The sequence below is a fragment of the Macaca thibetana genome, chromosome 13 (genome assembly GCF_024542745.1).
Source record: "Macaca thibetana thibetana isolate TM-01 chromosome 13, ASM2454274v1, whole genome shotgun sequence".
Taxonomy (NCBI): domain Eukaryota; kingdom Metazoa; phylum Chordata; class Mammalia; order Primates; family Cercopithecidae; genus Macaca; species Macaca thibetana.
The window spans coordinates 3,450,991-3,471,641 of NC_065590.1; the positions used below are offsets into that span (position 1 = coordinate 3,450,991).

Genomic DNA, 20,651 nt, shown 5'->3' on the forward strand with positions numbered 1-20,651 from the left:
CTGTTATTTTCTTCTCTTGGTTTTTAAGCCTCTTGGTAGGACTTATATCAAAGAGCATCTTATGATACCTCATGCATGACTTTTCTTGGTGGTGCAATGAGGTAATTACTCTCATATGGAGGGAGAAAGGAAGTGCCTTTTCTATTCATCCCCTCTTTTAATCTGTACATAAACCTAACAAGGAGGGCATTAGTAGCAACCTGCTTCTGCAACTGGGAAAGCTGAGACTTGGATGTGTAAATGCTTTGCCCAAAGTAAATTCCAGACCAAGTTCAAGGACTCCAAGTCCTGGGCTCGCTTCATGATGTCTTGTAAAAAGAGGAGCGAGTGGGGAAAGCTGGGCCAGAGGGTTTTTGTTTTTTGCTTTTGCTTTCTTGTCTCCTTATCATGACAGCATAAATGAGTGGCATCATTTGCATTCTTGGTCTTGGTGCATTCGATAAGTCATGATTGAGCAGTCATTTTGTATAAAGTACTACTAATAGTCAGGATGTGGTTCTTGCTCTCAGTAGTTGAGACCACACATAAATACATAAAGGAGGCAGAGACTGGAAGCTGGCCTGTGCCAGGAATTACATGAGGTGCTTATGCAATAGGAGCTGCGGGCGCTGGGGCAGTTGGCTGTTTAAGTTTTCCGCGGAAGAAGAGGCTTGATCCCATGCTTGAGGGATGTACTGCACAGCAGAAGACCCGTCCCATGCCTCCTTGCATTGGCCACTGTCTAGAGCTGGCCTCACACTTTCTACTCGGACGCCCACAGCCACAGAAGGGAGGCCTGCCACTCCCTGTCCACCCTGCAGCCTGGCCCTGCCCAGGTCATTCCTTCTGTGTTCACCTCCCTTCTCCACTCCTGGGTCACCTGATGCTTCCTGTCCTCCACATGACACCTCATATGTCCCCTCCCCATTCTCCTTCCCCTGTAATCAGGGAGTAGGGTAATGTTATACCTGTGTCCCTCAGTGACACTGATTTCTTCATAGTCTGACACAGAGGGCTGCTACTGAAGTCGCTAAAAGCGCCAACTCTGGAGCCGCATAGACACTCTGTGGCTTTCCAGCTGTAAGACTGGGGGTGAATTACCTGCGTTTGGAAACCAAGACTCACTAGGACTTCAGGGAGAGTACTTTAGAACATGAAATGAGGCCAGGTGCGGTGGCTCACGCCTGTAATTCCAGCACTTTGCGAGGCTGGGGTGGGCGGATCACCTGAGGTCAGGAGCTGGAGACCAGCCTGGCCAACACGATGAAACACCATCTCTACTGAAAATACAAAAATTAGCTGGGTATGGCGGCTCATGCCTATAATTCCAGCTACTTGGGAGGCTGAGGCATGAGAATCATTTGAACCCGGGAGGTGGAGGTTGCAGTGAACTGAGATCGCGCTACTGCTCCAGCCTGGGTCACTACTCCAGCCTGGATGACAGAGTGAGACTCTGTCTCAAGAAAACAACAACAACAACAAAAGAACATGAAATGAAATGAAATGGACTTTCATGAAAAATGTCTCTTTAAGGCCCTCACATTGCATTCTTCCTTCCTCACCGAGAGAGTCGTCATGAGGATTAAATGAAGTAAGGTATGTGAGATGCTCAGTATGCTACCGGACACGCGACTGTTCTAAGGAGATCTATGACTACTTATGTGTATGTCGGCATTGTAATATACTCAGTATTTATGCATGTGCCTACATGTCCTCTACCACACTGTAGATTCCCTGCGAGTGGAATCCATGGGTAATGAATGTTCTGGTCTTCTACGGAGACCAGAAGAATCCCTACCATTTTAGGGATTCAGTACTGTCAATATTCACTGAATGAATGAAGAAGTACAAATGAAAAACATAAGTATGAAGAGCTGGTGAAGATAGCACATTTTAAGTCATGTCAACAGTATACAAAGCACAAAAATCAGGGGACAGGAGAAGGAGGGAGGAGCCAGCAGCTATCTGGCCCAACCCCCACTCAGTACAAGAGACTTCTCGATAGCATCCTACAGTTCTCTTTTGTTATTGAGTTCTAATCTAATTCCACTCTAATTTCATCATACTGAGTGGTTTTGATCTTTTTTTTGGAACTTTCTTGACGACTTTTGGACTGAGTTTTTTTCTCATTTTTCCATTTCTTCCCCCTGTGTGTTTGTGGATTCTATAACGTCCAAACAAGCAGGCATGAACACCTCTTTGAGACACTTAGCGATAAGCCCCTGATCATCTACCTCTGACTCCTGAGGCATCTGCTGCAAGGATGGATAGCCACAGTTGCAAAAAATTATTTTCTCTTTTAAGCCCAAAGTTGCCATTATTTTAACCACAAAGCATTGGTCTAGTTCATCCATTCATTTATCAAATGACTTACAGTGTCTCCTAATTGCCAGGTACTGTGCTAGGTGCTAGAGATAAAAAGGTTACCAAGCCAGAAATAATGTTAAGATGCAAAACGTGGCCCAAACCTCCTATCTCTGACCCCAGCCAAGCTGCTCTACTGGTGCATGATGGGAGGCAAGAGAATCATATTGACTGGGAGTCCAGGGACCTGGGATCTAGTCCTGGCTCTGCCACTTGCTCCTGTGTGGCCCTGGGTGAGTCGCATCACCTGTTCGAGGCTCAGTTTTCTCATCTGTAAAATGGGTCCCATCTATCTTTCAGGGTTGTTGTGAGGACCATAAAATGAGGCAGTAAATGTGATAGTGATTCTAAACTCTAAAGCTCTGCAAGTTTTTATTCGCAACTTAATTGTACACTTAAAAATAACTAAAAGAGTATAACACAAGGGATAAATGCTTGAGGGAATGGATTTTTTAAAAGTTTTTATTCACATGGCATACTTAAAAGACTTCTTTTCTTTAAAGACTTTTTTATTTTTTTGAAACAGAGTCTTGCTCTGTCGCCCAGGCTGGAGTGCAATGGTGCGATCTCGGCTCACTGCAACCCCAGCCTCCCGGGTTCAAGCGATTCTCCTGCCTCAGCCCCCTGAGTAGCTGGGATTACAGGCGCGTGCCACCATGCCTGGCTAATTTTTGAATTTTTAGTAGAGACGGGGTTTCACCATGTTGTTCATGCTGGTCTTGAACTCCTGACCTCGTGATCCGCCTGCCTCGGCCTCCCAAAGTGCTAGGATTACAGGTGTGAGCCACCGTGCCCGGCCCTAAAAGACTTCTTTATAAGGAGCCGTCTTGCTTCGGGGAGATGGAACACTGCTGAGGGCCTCAGGGCAGAGTTGATGTGCACCTGCCAGCACACCACCTTCACATCTTCATGGAACCTTCACACTTTCTTAAAAGTGCTCCACCTCCTCCTCTTTTTTTTTTTTGACCCTTAAAGAAGAGACTGTTAGTACTGTGTGGCAATTGTGCCAGTCCTCTCACATGGCCAGGGACTGGATGACACATTATCCAGAAAGGTACACTTCTGTGCTGGTGGCCACTCCAACACACTTCCTTTATTTGGCTGGAGCTGGTCCACTTGACAAGGGGTCAGGAAGATGAAGCTGAATTCAACCTCCCACCCTGCCAAGCAGGCACCTGCCCTCCCCACCTTGCTATGGGGCCATTTCTGATCTGGCTTCTGACAGACCATTTCACATTCTTTTACCTATGTGGAGGTGAAACTCCCTTAGTTTTAGGCAATTCCTCATTTACTTGATTTCATTATATTCTCCCTAATGGGCAACAAGGAGATTTGATGTGTGAGATTGATTCAAGAAAGGACAAAACTGAGGGCAGCAAATGTGTGAGCCTCGAGTCCTTTCTCCTTGCAAAGGCAACACTCGCCTGGCTGGTGAAGCCAAGAGCACAGCCACACGGCTGCTTCTCATATCGGCACCCCCAGCCCCAGCGCAGCGCCCCAAGGAGCATGCTGGATGCGCTCAGTAAATATTTGTGAAATAAATGAATAAATCAATGGCAGTTGTTTGGATTTCAATATAAATGGATCTTGGGCCTGAGATCCTGCCAGATGGGCAGACAGGTTACAGTCAGGTGATGCATCTCCAAGGCTATAAAAATGTAGCCATTGCTGGAGTCGCAGGCTGACATTTCAGAAGATGATTATATGCACAATTTAACCACATGGCTATTTGTGCCCTCCAAGTGCCATCGCTTCAACAACTGTTTTCATGTTGGCTTTTTTGCTCGTTCCTCTGTCTTTTTTTTTTTTTTTAAGTCAAGCATAATTTTTTGCAGCCTCTCATATTTCTAGCTGAATGTGATTTATTCATATAAAATTATGTTCCATTTTTATAAAACCCAAGTTACTGCAAATGATGCTCGAGGTTTCACAGAAAATATTAATTCCTGGTCGGCTGCTATAAAGCATGCCTGCTCGCCAAGAGCAGTGCTCTCGCTCTGAGACAGATGGAAGCAGTCCAAGGGTATGATTAACTTCTTAGTCCTGGCAATTGCCTAGTGCTCTTCTTGCCCTAGATTTCAAGATTGACCTCCAGCTTCTCTGCAGATGCACAGTTGCTCTGCTTGATAAATCACACGGATCCCTTTTTTGATCAGAGTTATCTACTATTGACTACTCATGAAGGGAAGTTAATCGTATTCAAGGCACTTCATATGCTGCACACATATCCTTGCTTCTTCCTAACAGCACTTTGCGTATTTTCTACATTGGAGGTGATGTGGCATCTTTCGCCGTGCAGAGGGTCCACACCAAAGATCCACCTTTATCCTGTTCATGCCTCTTCTTTGTCTCTACCAACCAGCATCAAATACATCGACCCATAAGAAGAAAAAGCACGTGAGAGGCACACAATAAGCAGGGAGTAAGTGAGACGAATTGCGTCCCTTTACAAACTGAGATTTTCTTATAATTGGCCTGTTTACTTTGTCAAGAACTTTGCCGGGCCGCGTGCAGTGGCTCACACCTGTAATCCAGCACTTTGGGAGGCCAAGGCAGGCAGATCACTTGAGCCCAGGAGTTCAAGACCTGTCTGGGCAACATGGCGAAGCCCCGCCTCTACGAAAAGTCCAAAAATTAGCCGGGTGTGGTGGCTACTGTGGCACTGGGCAGGGCATGGGGAGGGCTGAGATCGCTTGAGGCTGCAGTGAGCTGTGATCGCACCACTGCACTCCACCCTGGGTGACAGAGTGAGACCCTGTCTCAAAAACCAGAAAAGAAAAAAGAATTTTGCCATCTCTTCTTGCCCTGTTTGTCTGCTTTTTTCATTTTTGGGGGACATAAATGGGCCTCTGGTAGGCCAGCTGACTCTCAGTGGTATAAAATAGATTTAAATATTCTACTGTCAGGGGTAGAAAAGAACAGACAACGCACCATCCCACTCTCACACACCCCTTCCATCACGACCCCTTGCGTCACTGGTGGGCAGCAGGTGCAAGCGAGTGGGGCTGAAGCCCAAACTCCCGTTCGGCTTGCCACGGTGATCCAGTCTCACCCTGAAAGTACATTTTGCCTATTTGGGGTGAGTCATAAATTAAGTCCATTGGTCAGGCAAGACCAAGCAAAGGAAAAGGTTTTTTGGGGGATGATCACAGCTGATTTTTAACATTTATGTAATGGAAACATCACAGTTTTAATTTATCAAGATTGTGCGTCGATTACAGAAGATTCTCTGAACTTTAAAGCATACAGTCTGAACTGTCAGATATTGGATTTGTGCTGGAATGCCAATTTAGAAAATAAACCAGGAGACTGGAGAAATGAAAAGACAAGATTGACTTTCCAAAGACGTCTGGACATTCTCCAACCTCTAGTACCCCAGAGGGATGAGATTTTTTTTTTTTTTTTTTGAGACGGAGTCTAGCAAGGGAAAGGGAAATGCACCTCTTTCTTTTTTGTATAACTGGCCTCATCAGGTCAGATCTCAAGGCTTTGAAGTCAGGTTTTCTTATAGGGAAACAGAGAACAAAAACCGGCTTCCAACAGTGTAAACTCATGTCCTTCCACCAAACCCAAGTCAATGAAATCCTGTTTCATCATCGATTTGTACATCTTGGAACACAATAGCTCCGGCCTTGTCTAAATGTCCTTGTGTTCACTGGACACTCAAGGTTGAGGCTCAGTGGAAGTGAAATGAGCCCATGGATGAGCAAACTTGCAGGACACTGAGGACCTGAAGGAGGATAAGACCCAGAGTGTGTCACAGACATGCTCCTCCATGAGGAGCCAGTGTGCATGGCCAGAGCCAGGGTGGGCTTTTCTGTCCCATCCCAGAATTACAGAACTCAGGAAGCACCTTGTGAGGTCTGAAAAGTGCTTCTTCCTCCAAGAACAAAGAGGAAGGCACGACCTAATCATTATGGAATTTTCTATAAAGAGCTGATAACAGGCTCAAAGCAAAAAGTTTACGAAACCAGGATGGTTTGTGTAAACGAATGTATAATAGCTTCATACCAGGCTCCAAGTAGCCAGAGGTATTGGGCCTAGAACCCCACTTTGGGATATTCAGGACCTGGGGAGACCTTTACTCAATTCCATTCCCACCCTGAGGTTCCTCTGGCAGACAGAACATTAGGCAAGTCATACAGTAAGTAGCCTGACTTGAGGCACTTGGGGCATTTTTCTAGAAAATATTGGTTTATTCAAAAGAGTAAGTAATGTGATAGAAAATGACATCTGTTGCTTGATAAGTTATTCTCTACTTACAAACTAGAAAATATGAATGCAATTAATTCAGTAGGTATTTTAAAATCATTATTTTGAAGAAGGGTTTTAATTTCCATCTTGAAATTTCTATCTTGAAATTTCTATCTTGAAATGGTTACAGATGCTTATCACTTATGGGGACTACTTCTGTGGCCCTGAATTCGTAGCAAATATACAATAGAAAAAGAATGGCTGTTATTGAAAAGTCAAAAAACAACAGATGCTGGAGAGGCTGTGGAGAAAAACGAATGTTTGTACACTGTTTGTGGGAGTGTAAATTAGTTCAACCATTGTGGAAGACATTATGGCGATTCCTCAAAGACCTAGAGGCAGAAATAGCATATGATCCAGCAATCCCATTAATGGGTATATACCCAAAGGAATATAAATCATTCTACTATAAAGGCATATGCACCTGTATGTTCATTGCAGCACTGTTCACAATAGCGAAGACATGGAATCAACCCAAATGCCCATTAATGATAGACTGGGTAAAGAAAATATGGTACACATATGCCATAAAATACTCTACAGCCATAAAAAGGAACAAGATCATGTCCTTTGCAGGGACAGGGGTGGAGCCATTATCCTCAGCAAACTAATGCAGGAACAGAAAAACAAACACTGCATGTTCTCACTTGTAAGTGGGAGCTGAATGATGAGACCCAAGAGGGGAAACATACACTGGGGCCTGCTGGTGAGGTGTCGGGGAAGGGAGAACATCAGGAAGAACAGCTAACAGACGCTGGGCTTAATACCTAGGTGATGGGTTGACAGGTGCAGCAAACCACCATTGTACACATTGACCCATGTAACAAACCTGCATATCCTGCACATGTGCCCCTGAACTTAAAATACAATTTGAAGAAAAAAAAAAGAAAAAAGAAAAAGCACAGAGAAGGTCGCTTTACACAACCGCATTGCTAGAATAGCAGACAAGGTCAACTCATCACTTTGAAATGACCAATTTTGAATAGAAAAAGTGCTACATGGCCGGGCGCAGTGGCTCACGCCTATAATCCCAGCACTTTGGGAGGCCGAGCTGGGCGGATCACCTGAGGTCAGGAGTTTGAGATCAGCCTGGGCAATATGGTGAAACTCTGTCTCTACTAAAAATACAAAATTAGCCAGGCGTGATGACACATGCCTATAATTCCAGCTACTCGGGAGGCTGAGGCAGGAGAATTGCTTGAACCTGGGAGGCAGAGGATGTGGTGAGCTGAGATTGCGCCATTGCACTCCAGCCTGGGCAACAAGAGTAAATCTCTGTCTCACCAAAAAAAAAAAAAAAAAAAAAAACAAAAAAACAACAACAAAAAAAGAAAACAAAAAGAGCTACAGTACAGTAAGGGAAATGCCCTATTATATTTGAGAATAAAGAAATGTGTAAGAAGAATGGTGACAGTGAAAACCTCTGTTTTTGGGTGAGGAATGGGCTTGACAAGGGATTTTTTTGTGAAAATATCAGAAAAAAAGGAAATGGCATTGTTCATCATTAAAATCTACGCACATTTTCTCTTTAGGACAAAGTCGTATATCTTTTGGGAAGAAATCTTCAAATGTATCAGTCCTAGTTTCTGATGAATTGTCTTTGTATTTGCGACCATGTCTTCAAAATGAATCCATATTTTACTAAAATAGGTTTTGATTCATTCTACTAAAGGTCGTAATGACATTTTGTATTTATATGTGTAGCTTTACTAAAATATAATTTACATTCCATAAAGCTCACCCATTTAAAGCATACAATTCAGCGGTCTGGTATACTTACAAGGATGTGCAACCATCACCATAATCTATTTCTACAACATCATCATCCCCAAAAGAAATCTTGTACTCGTTAACAATGACAAAGTTTTGTAAACTTTGAGGGTTTTCCCTTGCGTCTCAGTGCATTTTGTTGAAGGAATTGCTTACTTAAGAAGAAAAGTCAGAGACAGAAAAGAAATATGTATAGGAAAGAAATGCCTACGTTATATTCTAAATGTGTTTTGATCTAGACTCTTTCCTCCTCCTACTGACATACTCAGAAGCACCGCAGTCATCAGCTTTTGTGAAAATCCCAAAAGCAATTCCAGAAGATCATGTGCCAGCCACTCAGGACACACAGGCTTGTGTGGTTGTCATGGGGAACGTTTTGTAATTGAAATAAAAATACTCATGCTCAGTCTGCCACCACACAGAAAATGCTTTTCACTCACGCACACCAGATAATTCGCCTAAGTGACAGGTTTTACTTTGGAGGAAGCACCAAGCTAAGCTGGTTTACACAGTCAATGATGGCTCATTCCATGAAAAAGGAACTGGAAAGAAAGGCAAGGTGGTGAAGGTTAGCTAGACAATGAGGAGGTGCCAGCCAGCCAGGCAAGGCACAGCTCCTCCTGCTGCTTTTAATGCTGTGGAGACACACAGGTACTTCATCTTTACCTCCTGACAGTTCCTTAAAACATGCACACGCGTGCGCACGCGCACACACACACTCTCTCTCCAATCTTAGTAAGTGAAAAAACCAAAACCAAAACCAACCAAACCAAACCAAGGGTCTGGCCTATTCTAGAAAGTGACTTTACATACCCTCATTCAACTCTCTGTCTCCAGCCTTTCAGACAAAGCAGGATATAAAATAGAGCCTGTGTGTATTTCCTGATGAGGTTTACACATCTCACTCAGTAACACACATCAGGAGAAAGAAGCCAAAGCAAGGAGTAAAAAGTCAAGCACGTGGGACCGTGAGTTGTTGGGTTATGTGCATAAAATATTTCAAGAGAGAGAATCTTATCAAAAGATAGATAGCTCCCAGTGAAATGATATGGAAAAAGTCCGAAGAAAACATCTCAAAATAAATGAAGTACTTATTGCTGAACAATGAGCTTAGAGCTCAGCCAATTCCAAAGTTCAGAATTTACCGCACCATTCAGGCCTCTCTCTCTAAGTTTCTTGTCTCTTGTTTCATTGCACAACAAGGGATTCTTCATATTTGCTATGAAATACAACAAGGCGATTTTTGCAGTGATAAACTCCACACATGCATGACAAATCCAAGCATGCAAAATGTTTAACATCCCAGTTCACAGATACTTTAGGGACAAAATCCGATTATGAATTATATGCCACAATAGGGCTCAATGTTTCATAAAGCAATTTATAGTTCATAAAAATGACAAAATGTACCTGTCAGACAGAGTGCGGAGAGCCGTTCTCTGAGCTGCCTGTTGGAAGAAAGAAAGGGCAGAGATGTTTATTTAATATTCTGACTTTTGAATTATGTGCTCAATCAACACTTAAAAAAAAAACAAAAACCCTGTGTTACACACATTTTTGCCATGTGGCCAAATTTTAAACGACTAGCAATGTAGTAGAAAGCACTGTTGTAAAATGTGTGCGATGAAATGAACCTTCACGGAGAGTTAACTGAAGCCTGGCAATGCACACTTGCAACCAGGGAGTGAGTTTGGGGGTGCCAAAGGACTGCACCCAGGTAAGCTTGGACAGGCCTCCGGCAATTGGCAAAGACCACAGCTACTTCTCTGAAGTCACTTTCCCATTGTTTTATTGTTCTTTCCTATAAGAAAACAAAAAGGTCTGTTTTGGTTTCTTTGTAGCTTCTTTCCCAATGAAGGTGTAATTTCTCACTCGGATTTCAGATTGAAAAAGTTTCTACAGTTGGAATATGGAACGCCACTAGAAATCTCAAGGGATTATTGCTTTGTTTTAGGCATAATGATATTATGGCAATGGTTTTTAAAATTCACATAGAAATGTTAATGGATACAATTATCTGATGTTGGGATTTCCTTTAAAATAATATACGGGGAGGGCTGCGTGTGGTCCCTTATGCCTGTAATCGCAACACTTTGGGAGGCTGAGGCGGGTGGATCACCTGAGGTCAGGAGTTCAAGACCAGCTTGGTCAACATGGTGAAATCCCATCTCTACTAAAAACACAAAAAAAAGTTAGCTGCGCGTGGTGGCGGGTGCCTGTAACCCCAGCTACTCAGGAGGTTGAGGCAGGAGAATCGCTTGAAACTGGAAGGCAGAGGTTGCAGTGAGCCAAGATCATGCCACTGCACTCCAGCCTGGGCAACAAGAGCAAGACTCCATCTCAAAAAAATAAAATAAAATAAAATAAAATAAAATAAAATAAAATAAAATAAAATAAAATAAACACAAAAAACACAGTGGGAGAAGGGCAGAGTGAGTGGGCACATACATAGATAAGATGGCCCTGGGTTGAGAACTGCTGATGTTCGGCAATGAGCACGGGGCAGGTTCTTATATTATTCTGGCTACTTCCCTACATGAGATGAACAAAACTTTCATTTTGTATTGAAAATGTATTGATTTGTTTTTTGCTTTTTTTGGTCTACTAAAATTAATGTGGGTGTGTGTGCTGAAATTTCCCATAATAAAAAACTAAAAGAAAAGATATGAAGAAGGCTCCATTTTGGCTGGGCACGGTGGCTCACGCCTGTAATCCCAGTACTTTGGGAGGCCAAGGTGGGTGGATCACCTGAGGTTGGGAGTTCGAGACCAGCCTGACCAACATGGAGAAACCCCATCTCTACTAAAAATACAAAATTAGCCAGGCGTAGTGGCACATGCCTGTAATCCCAGCTACTTGGGAGGCTGAGTCAGGAGAATCTCTTGAACCCGGGAGGCAGAGGTTGCAGTGAGCCGAGACTGTGCCATTGTGCTCCAGCCTGGGCAACAACAGTGAAAGTCCGTCTCAAAAAAACAAAACAAAACAAAACAAAAGGCTCCAGTTCTCCATCAGATTCTCCTAAGTTTGTACTTGCTTTCCTTTTCTCTGGCTATTCTATTTTTCACCCATTTGCCTTCTATCTCTGGGCCCAAGGAGGCCAAGGCAGGCAGACGGCATATGATGCTGTCTGTCTCAGAAGTCATGATTGGGAGGTCAGCAGACCAGGTCTACTCAGCATGCACCGGGAAACAAGGAGTGTGCAATGGTCCTTTCCTCCTTGCATGATGCACAAGTCACGTTTACTGGTTTTTTTTTTTTTTTTTCTGAGACAGAGTCTCTCTCTGTTGCCCAGGCTGGAGTGTAGTGGCATGATCTCAGCTCACTGCAACCTCTGCCTTCTGGGTTGAAATGATTCTCCTGCCTCAGCCTCCCGGGTAGCTGGGATTCCAGGCGCTTGCCACCACGTCCAGCTAATTTTTGTATTTTTAGTAGAGACGGGGGTCTCACCATGTTGGCCAAGCTAGTCTCGAACTCCTGACCTCAAATGATCCACCCACCTCTGCCTCCCAAAGTGCTGGGATTACAGGTGTGAGCAACCGCGCCTGGCCTGCGTTTACTGTTGACCAAGGAACTCACAATACTTGTCATGCTGATCCCCCATCACATTTAGGTATCAGGAAAAATAGAATCTTCCGGTTAGAAAAAAATGACACCTCAGAACCATTTTCCCTGTTATGGAAATAAAATATACCCTTGGTGACAGTTTCACATCTTGGGATAAAAACAAAAGTAGAAGTAGTCATTGTCCCAGAAAAGCTCCTTCCTAGGTAGGAGCTGGATGACCTCGGTACACTTTTAGAATAACATGGACATGAAAGATTAAGGTGGGGCAGTGTCAGGAAGGGGCAGGGATGGGTGGCCGCTCCTCAAATGGTGCCTGGCACTGTGAGCAGGTGTCCGTACATATCTGCTGAGTAAATGTTAGAGGAACGAATCAGTCGGGGAAGCCTTCCCACTGAAATCTGAGCCTAATTTTACAGACAAGGAGGGATGTGGTCAGGAGAGCGGAGGCATCGGTAGTACTGGGTTAGATGGCACAGCAGGGGCCTGTCCCAGCCTCTGGCAGCAGCTCTCAACCAGGGCACCCATGACTCCCAAACCCTGGGTGTCTGGGAATTGATGAGGGTGTTTCTGTGCATTACATTCATGAGGGGGATCAATAATAGAAGGTAGTGTCTGGGGCCAGGGATACTAACGCCCTTCAGAGGGCAGGAAGGTCCCTTGTACGATGAAGAATTGTCCCCTTAAAATGACAAAGGGTGTCCGCCGAGAAACAGTGCGGCAGAGTAGGAATGAAAGGAGAGCCGAAAGAAGCGACGTAGCGAACATGAGCTCCGGGGCCTGGCAAAGGTAAGAGGAACTGAGACAACTTCCCTAAGTAATGCGACAACACCGAATTAGGAAAACCATCTAGTCTGTCGAGCCGGGGGTGGAGAGTCCGACATTCTGGGACAGGTTTCGCCATTCGTTTGCCTTGCGTCTGGCCTTCAACCTCCGACGTAGTTTCCCAACCACCCTTTCCTCATCTGGATGGGGTGCTGAAAGAGACAGTCAGTCCGTGTCCAGGCTACTATGGACAATCCAAGGGGTTACTGTCCCCTCCTCATTCCCTAGATTCTAAATGAAGACCCCTTGTCCTGGCATTCCAGTGTCATAGGATTACCTCAACAGATAAAAACAATGCAGATCCACCGATCTTCTTGATAAGGAGAGCTGAGGGAGCAGCGAGAGGCAGGGGAAGAGGACTGGAGCCCGAGGAGCCCACGCAGACACCTCCAGGGATGGTGCTTCCCTCTCCCCTCAGTCCTCCTGGGCTCCTCCAGGGAGCCAGCCCAGAGCATGCCGATAAAACGCACCCAGCAGGCAACAGGTGGCATCACTGCTGGCAGGTCTGTCTCCTGGAGAGTTTCCCTCTCACTCAGCAAGACGGCTTTCGCTTTAGGCAGCGATACTTGAGTCGAACTTAACTCCCTACTCCTGACTGTTTGGCTGAATATACAAGAAGTATTTTTGAACTGCCCCAAAGAAAGGTGGAACGTATTATGAGTATTGTCTCTTAACATCATCTCAGCAGGAGCCATCAGAGACTGGCTATTCCTGGAATAACAGAAATCGTAAGAGGTGTGACTAAAAGTTCAATAGAAACCTTCAACATGGCATCTGAATTTCCCCTTAGCCATGGAAATAGACCAAGGCTGTCAATATTTTAAAAGGCTATTGACTCTTTTCTCTCCCGCCTCCTTCTGTGATACGGAAACAGTGCTTGTTGGTGTGCGGCTTGTCAGAAAATGATTTAAAAAGCAAAAGGAACACAAACAAACAAAAAGCAAGAAACACTGCTGCCTGGCCACCACTGGAGTGCCTAGGAATTGAGGCATCCCAGGTGGCGGTACCTGTTGGCAACGCCACAGGACTGATGTCAGCCCCGTCTTCTAATATAAGCTGAGTTGGAAGCTTGGAGCAAGGGCTGCTTTCCTTTAGCAGACTGGCATGATGCTGGGAACAAAAGGTCCTTCTCGGCTGAGAGACAGAGCACCCTACCGGGCACTAAGCAGTGTTCTCCTGTCATTCTTCACTCTTCCAATGGGTCACATGATGTATGCTACCATGCATGCAACACCGTGGTACTTAGCACCATCAATTGCCTGCACTGCTATTTTTTTTTTTTTTGAGATATTGTTTTGCTCTTGTTGCCCAGGCTGGAGTGCAGTGATACGACCTCGGCTCACTGCAACCTCTGCCTCCCTGGTTCAAGCGATTCTCCTGCCTCAACCTCCCAGTAGCTGGAATTACAGGCCCATGCCACCATACCCAGCTAATTTCTTGTATTTAGTAAAGATGGGGTTTCACCATGTTAGGCTGGTCTTGAACTCCTGACCTCAAGTGATCCGCCTGCCTCAGTCTCCCAAAGTGCTGGGATTACAGGCAAGCACCACTGCACCTAGCCTGTTCTGCTATTTTTTAATGACCGATTTTCACTGTGCTATTGAATTTGCAGTTATTCTACATCATTAAAAATTTTACAAAAACTCATCATCGATTATGAAAGAAGAGGAGTTTATGTTAGATGTTTAAAATAATTCCTTGAGGGAAAAACCCTTTATGGCATTATATTAATTGTATGTCATATACCAGAGCAAAGAACACCAAGATGTTTTTACTGACTCCTCTCTTTAAAAAAAAACTTCGTTTTTTGCACACTATTTTATTTTACCATTGGAAAATAATAAAACAAATAAATATTGGAATTAAATGGCAAAGAAAAAATTACTTAGGTGACTCATGGTTGAAACTTGAAAGAGCATTCATAGTAAACTAGATGAATCGCCCAATTTCATTCCTTCAAGAGTTATCCATTACAGCAACTATATTTTTCTCTTCCTAAATCTCTCATCATCTCTTCCTTGCAACTTTTCTTTTATTCAGTTCTCAGCAAAATAGGTTGAGAGGGTTAAGAGAACACGTCATTGATCTTTCCTGAGTTCATTATTCATTCATGAATGACTCTAAGCTCCAGTCTATGAGACAAAACATGTTCTTTTTTTTCTGCCAGAAATTGCCATTTTCAGGTTCTCCTCAAGAGATGACATATTTTCTCTGTCTTTATTATAGCAAGCTTGTTGCTTGGGAACACAAGCAGTAGATATTCAGGTTTCAATGTATGCTAAATGAATTACAAGTCACAATCTGTTATTGAAGGGAAATCAAAGAGGAAATTAAATGCCCTTACTGTAATTGGGTCAAGCACTGAACAAGTTCATGCATCCTGCAGTGGGGAGGAAAACAAAGGGAGAGGCTGAAATTCAGAGGGCTCTCAGAATGATCCCATTTCTTATTTGATAGAAACAGAACTTACGCCCAGACAGGTTTGTAATTCAGTCTGAAGCACCTACTATGTGCAAGCACTGGACTTGCCTTGGGTGACAGTCACAACAGACAAAGCCCTTGCCATGTTGTGCTTAGTGTCTAGAGGTGCGACAGACATGAAAAGCTACACACACACACACACACACAACAGTCTACATTCCAAGGGGCATGGCCGAAGAGGACAGGGTGCTCTGAAACCAACTAATGAAGGAAACCTTGTTTGGAATGAGTGTCCACGGAGGCTTACTAAGTAAGAAATAACAAAGCTGAGGCTTAAAGGATAAAGAAAAATGATCAGATCAGAGAAATGGGGGTGGGTGGTGAGGGGAGTGCTCTAGGCAGGGAAGCTCTAGTTTGGGAGCAAAGGCCAGGAGCTGACCTAGATCCTGGCTCAGTTGAAGAACTACAAGATGTCACCGTGCTGCAGTTCAGCAAGTGGTAGGGACAGCAGCGCAGCAAGATGAGGCCAATCCCAAGGGTTTTAGAGGTCAAGTGAAGTATTTTAGCTATTAACTACAGGACAATAGAAAGTCATTGAAGGGTTGACATTAGGGGAAGCTGGGTGAAGCATGCATGGGGCTTGCTTACATGTTCTTTGCAACTTCCTGTGAATCTATTATATATCTTTTAAAAATAGTAGGGAGTGAGGCAATAAGATTTTTCAAACATCACGCTGGCTTCTGCATGACGAATGGAATTGGGTAGGAAGGGACAAAGTTTGAGGTTATTGCAGTGATGTGGGCAAGAGAGGAGCATGGTAGTAGTGAAGACGGAGAGAGCTTGTGTTACATTGTGAAGGTCTGATTGAGGGAACAGGTGACTGATTGGATGTGGCAGGCCAGGGAGAGGCGTGAGGCGTGAGGTGTGAGGTCCAGGTTTCTGGCTTCGGCGCCTGGTATGGATGGAGATCCACTTGTTAAGTGGATTAAACTGGGGGTATAAGAGCAGGGGGCAAAGGTAGAATTGAGTGTTGGGTGTGTGAAGTTAACGTTGCCTACAAGATGTTTCAGTGGTGACTCTGAGTAGCTAGCTGGATACATGAGACTGAAGTTATTAAATGCCAATTAAGTAAGAAACATCAATAATAGTCAAATGGATTGAGGTTTTTGGGTCTACATTTTGCTACTGTTCTAAGAGAAAAAGATTTAAGTTTCAACTGGTTGGGATATATCTTTGTGTTTTCATTATGGATGTCAGTAATCTCCATTTTTGCTATCAACAGTATCAGATTTATTCTGCTACAATAAAGGAGGTATCTCTGCACAGGGATTTTAATCAGCTTGTTGCACCTGTGATAGGATGTTGTATCCATATTCAAGTACTTGAATAAATGCCCTTGCAGCCAATCTTAGTTTGTGTTTTACTGTTTTTGAAGCACACTGTAAAATTTAGACCCAATCACATATTTTTATACAAGTTCTATTTGTAAAGCCTTACTTTTTTGCTGTTCTTTTTCAGGTTGAGACTTGTACTTATTAATTTATTTCACAGTTTAATTTCCTTCCACATCTACAAGCAATTTTATGTTTCATTATCTTCACTTTTATGCCATTATTTTTCACTTTAGTCCTAGCTAATGGGTCTCTTAACTGTTTATGTTGTGGGCTTCCATTTAGTATTTTTCAACCCATTTAGTAATATTTGCAAGACAAAGGAAAAATTCTTACTCCTGCTTTTTCCTCAGTAATAATGAGTATTTTGCATTTGCGGATTCCTAGAAATAAATGCTGCCTAGGAAGCATTTTGTTCAGCCGACTTTGACCTCAACCCATTCTCAACAGGGGTCGGGCAGAGTCAGGGATGATAATATAATTTATCATCCAAATAAGAACAAATTTGAGAGTGGAAGGGGATGCTAACCAGACTAGAGTCAGAGACAAAATGAGAAAATCTGGCTGTTCCAGGCACATAGGGCTGTGCAGTCGCTCTAATAAGGACTGCTCTGTGCAAATATGCCTTGCTGCTTATAAACCTGTTAAATAAGATCATCACAAGAAGGCAGACCTCAGGGCCTGAGGACCATGCCAATAACGAAAGCACAGGGCTGCACGGGGTCAGCAGAGGACAAATCCCTCCAATTCCTAATGTTGAGTCCAGCTGATGCTTGTGTGATTTTCTGGCTCTCTGTCCGTCGGCTCCTCCCTCTGTTCACTGCAGACACTCGGAGGCCTAGCTCACCCTTTCTGTTAGGTGTTGAACTCTTTTGTAAAAATTCTCAAGCTCCTCTCCACGCACTCCTAGTCTGTACCATGGGGTAGCCCTGGATTCCAGTCATTTTTGGGGAGCATGCCGTCTGCCTCATGACAATTTTAGTTTTGGTTTCCCAAGTTCCTTACAAGGACACTGACGGCAGAGATCCTCGCTCATCTTCCCTCCACCTATAAGAGCTCTCTCTCAACCCATAACACTTACAAGATGTGAGCAGGTAACCTCAGGGGATGGCAAATACCACTACTATTTGCCACTATCTCCAATCTAAGAGGTGTGTGGAAATATGTATTTTTCATATCTGTGTATTATTTCCCTATTTGCTTTGCTTAAATACTTGGATCTACTTTCCTCTTTGAAAAATATTTGACTATCTTCTGCTTCCCCACATTGCTTAGGTTTGTTTACGTCTACTAGAAATTTGATAGACAATAACAAACATTTATTAAGCACCTAGTATATTCTGAGAAAAATGCTGACTAGGGTTGACCACACCAGATGAAGTTTGCACAGGCAACATTATCTCATAAGGTGGATCCTGTTATCAACAGAGTGATCTGGGGGCCTCATGTGAGGCCAGATTGTCAGGGAAGGCTCTGATTTGGCAGGTCAGATCTGAGAGGACTGAGAGGCATACTCATTTTTGTTGAGCATTTCTAGGACATTTCACCCCCTAGAGATACACCCACGTGTGACATCCACTTCGTGATTCTCCCTGCTCCAAAGCACGTGGCTCTTCTAGGCCCTGGAGGCTTTTGCCATCACAAATGAAAACGTAGGCAGCCGCTCTCAGTCAGGAGCAAGAAGAGAAAGGTGTGAGGACAGCGTGAGAGGGAGTCACAGGGACTGTCCCTGTCCAGGCTAAAGCTCTACGGAGGGCACGGAAGATACGTGGCACCCTGCAGGGCAGGACATTCCGAACACCAGGAAAGCAACATTATGGGTGAGAGGGGCCCTGAAGGATGCTGGAGGAGGGCTATGGGACACATGACTGGTGTGGGGGTGGTAAGAGGTCACTCTGAAGTGGGAGGATGATGGCAAGAAGACCATGACCATGCGTGAGTTTATTAGTGTTCGCCATGATATAGGGTGGGTGATATCTAGCCCTAAGCCAGATTCTCGGGGGCAAGTCACAGTTTAAGAGATGCGGCATCACTGTCCTATAGGGAGTAGCAGCTGGACACTAACTCCATAAAGGCCCAGGCTTAGGGAGGCTAGATATCAGTTCCTTGAGGACAGGAAGTGGTACCAGTTACAGGACTGAATAACCCTTGGCACAAGGTGCAACCAATAGCTCTGGGTGCACCAATGCTTGACAACTGTCAGCAGATGACCAAGCTGTAATAGTGAACCTTTTGGAGGATGATGAATTAGCCTTCAACTCATTCATTCTTTTGATTCAACCTCATTTCAAAAAGCTTTTGTGTCAGAGGATGAGGCCATCAAACTGGTAACGAGGCTTCATTCTTTGACGTGGATTCTGAAGTTTAGTCAAGCTTCTGTTAGTACAATTACAAATTAAGCATTCCTTTTCTTTTCCCAAAGGAAGGTCTGCTTTGAAACAGGCATACTGTCAGGCCTCTGAGCCCAAGCCAAGCCATCGCATCCCCTGTGACTTGCATGTATACGCCCAGATGGCCTGAAGTAACTGAAGAATCACAAAAGAAGTGAAATGCCCTGCCCCGCCTTAACTGATGACATTCCACCACAAAAGAAGTGAAAATGGCTGGTCCTTGCCTTAAGCGATGACGTTACCTTGTGAAAGTCCTTTTCCTGGCTCATCCTGGCTCAAAGAGCTCCCCCACAGAGCACCTTGTGACCCCCACTCCTGCCCGCCAGAGAACAACCCCCCTTTGACTGTAATTTTCCTTTACCTACCTAAATCCTATAAAACGGCCCCACCCTTATCTCCCTTCGCTGACTCTCTTTTCAGACTCAGCCCGCCTGCACCCAGGTGATTAAAAAGCTTTATTGCTCACACAAAGCCTGTTTGGTGGTCTCTTCACACGGACTGACACGTGTGACACATACCTCTTCGATTGTCAATTACTCTTTTAGGGAAAAGGATCTGACAAATTGTCACTGAACTGTTATTTTGCAAAAAATTAAAATGGTATTCTCTCTAATTCTCCTTGTAAGAAATTTATTTTTTTTCTTGTGACATTTTTTTCAGCAAAAATTTCTCTCAGGGTACTAGATTAGGGATTATTAAACTATACATGATCCCCACTGGACAGGTGGTAAAGTTACTAATCTTTCTCCTTTCTGTTCTAAACGTAACTATTTTGTCCTTCTAAAGAACATAGTCACAAAACTCCATTGCCATTAATTATGAGCTAGGTTCTGTTTGTTACCTCCATTCTCAACACTTCTAGTTTGCTCTGGGAGAAAGAAAATAGAGTCATACAAATACCAATATGTAACATCTAGCTAAAAGCCTTCAGATTTCAAACTTCTTCTTTATTGCATGCATAGGATACACACCGGGTGGGGGCGTTAAATTGTTCTAAACATACTAAGTAGTATATGTTTACCGCAGAAAAAAATAGCACATATAACAAGTAAAAAACAAACCCAACAAACCAAAACAAACACCACCTCCATCTCACTACTGTGGTGATACTACCATTAGCAGTCTGCGGTGAATCTATCCCTATTTTACATGTAACCCAAATAAATTAGGGCTGTCTCAGGGCCAGTCCAAACATGGTATTGCATCTGAAAGAAACACAGATATGCTACAGAAGCCTGGAAAAAGAACGTAAGTATCAACGTCTCCTGATAAGAGAAGTCCAAGGAAGAAACAGACTGTGTAAAATATCGTAAAACCCTCTGAATCTTCTGTACTCTGCCTTTTCTTCGTTTTTTTGAGATGGAGTTTCACTGCCACCCAGGCTGGAGTGCAGTGGCACAATCTCGGCTCACTGCAACTTCTGCCTCCCAGGTTCAAACAATTCTCCTGCCTCAGCCTCCTAGTGGCTGGGATTACAGGTGCGTGTCACCACGCCTGGCTAATTTTTGTATTTTTAGTAGAGATGGGGTTTCGCCTTGTTGGCCAGGCTGGTTTGGAACTCCTGACCTCACGTGATCCACCCACCTCGGCCTCCCAAAGTGCTGGGATTACAGGCATAAGCCACCGTGCCCAGCCCACTCTCTGCCTTTTTTTTTTTTTTTTTTTTTTTGAGACGGAGTCTCGCTCAGTCCCCCAG

The 20,651-nt window shown here is 44.0% G+C and overlaps 2 protein-coding genes across 3 annotated transcripts in view; both read right to left on the bottom strand.

The window, feature by feature from the left end:
- The window catches only part of MITD1 (microtubule interacting and trafficking domain containing 1), a 977,552-nt gene that overhangs the window by 495,170 nt on the left and 461,731 nt on the right, over positions 1-20,651 (bottom strand). The gene's annotated exons all lie outside the window — the stretch shown is intronic.
- AFF3 (ALF transcription elongation factor 3) overlaps positions 1-20,651 on the bottom strand; it is a 579,971-nt gene that overhangs the window by 97,061 nt on the left and 462,259 nt on the right. For both annotated transcript variants that reach the window (XM_050755037.1, XM_050755038.1), the window contains one exon: positions 9,778-9,815. In XM_050755037.1, coding sequence (XP_050610994.1) covers positions 9,778-9,815 — 38 coding nt within the window. The remainder of the gene's footprint in view (positions 1-9,777; positions 9,816-20,651) is intronic.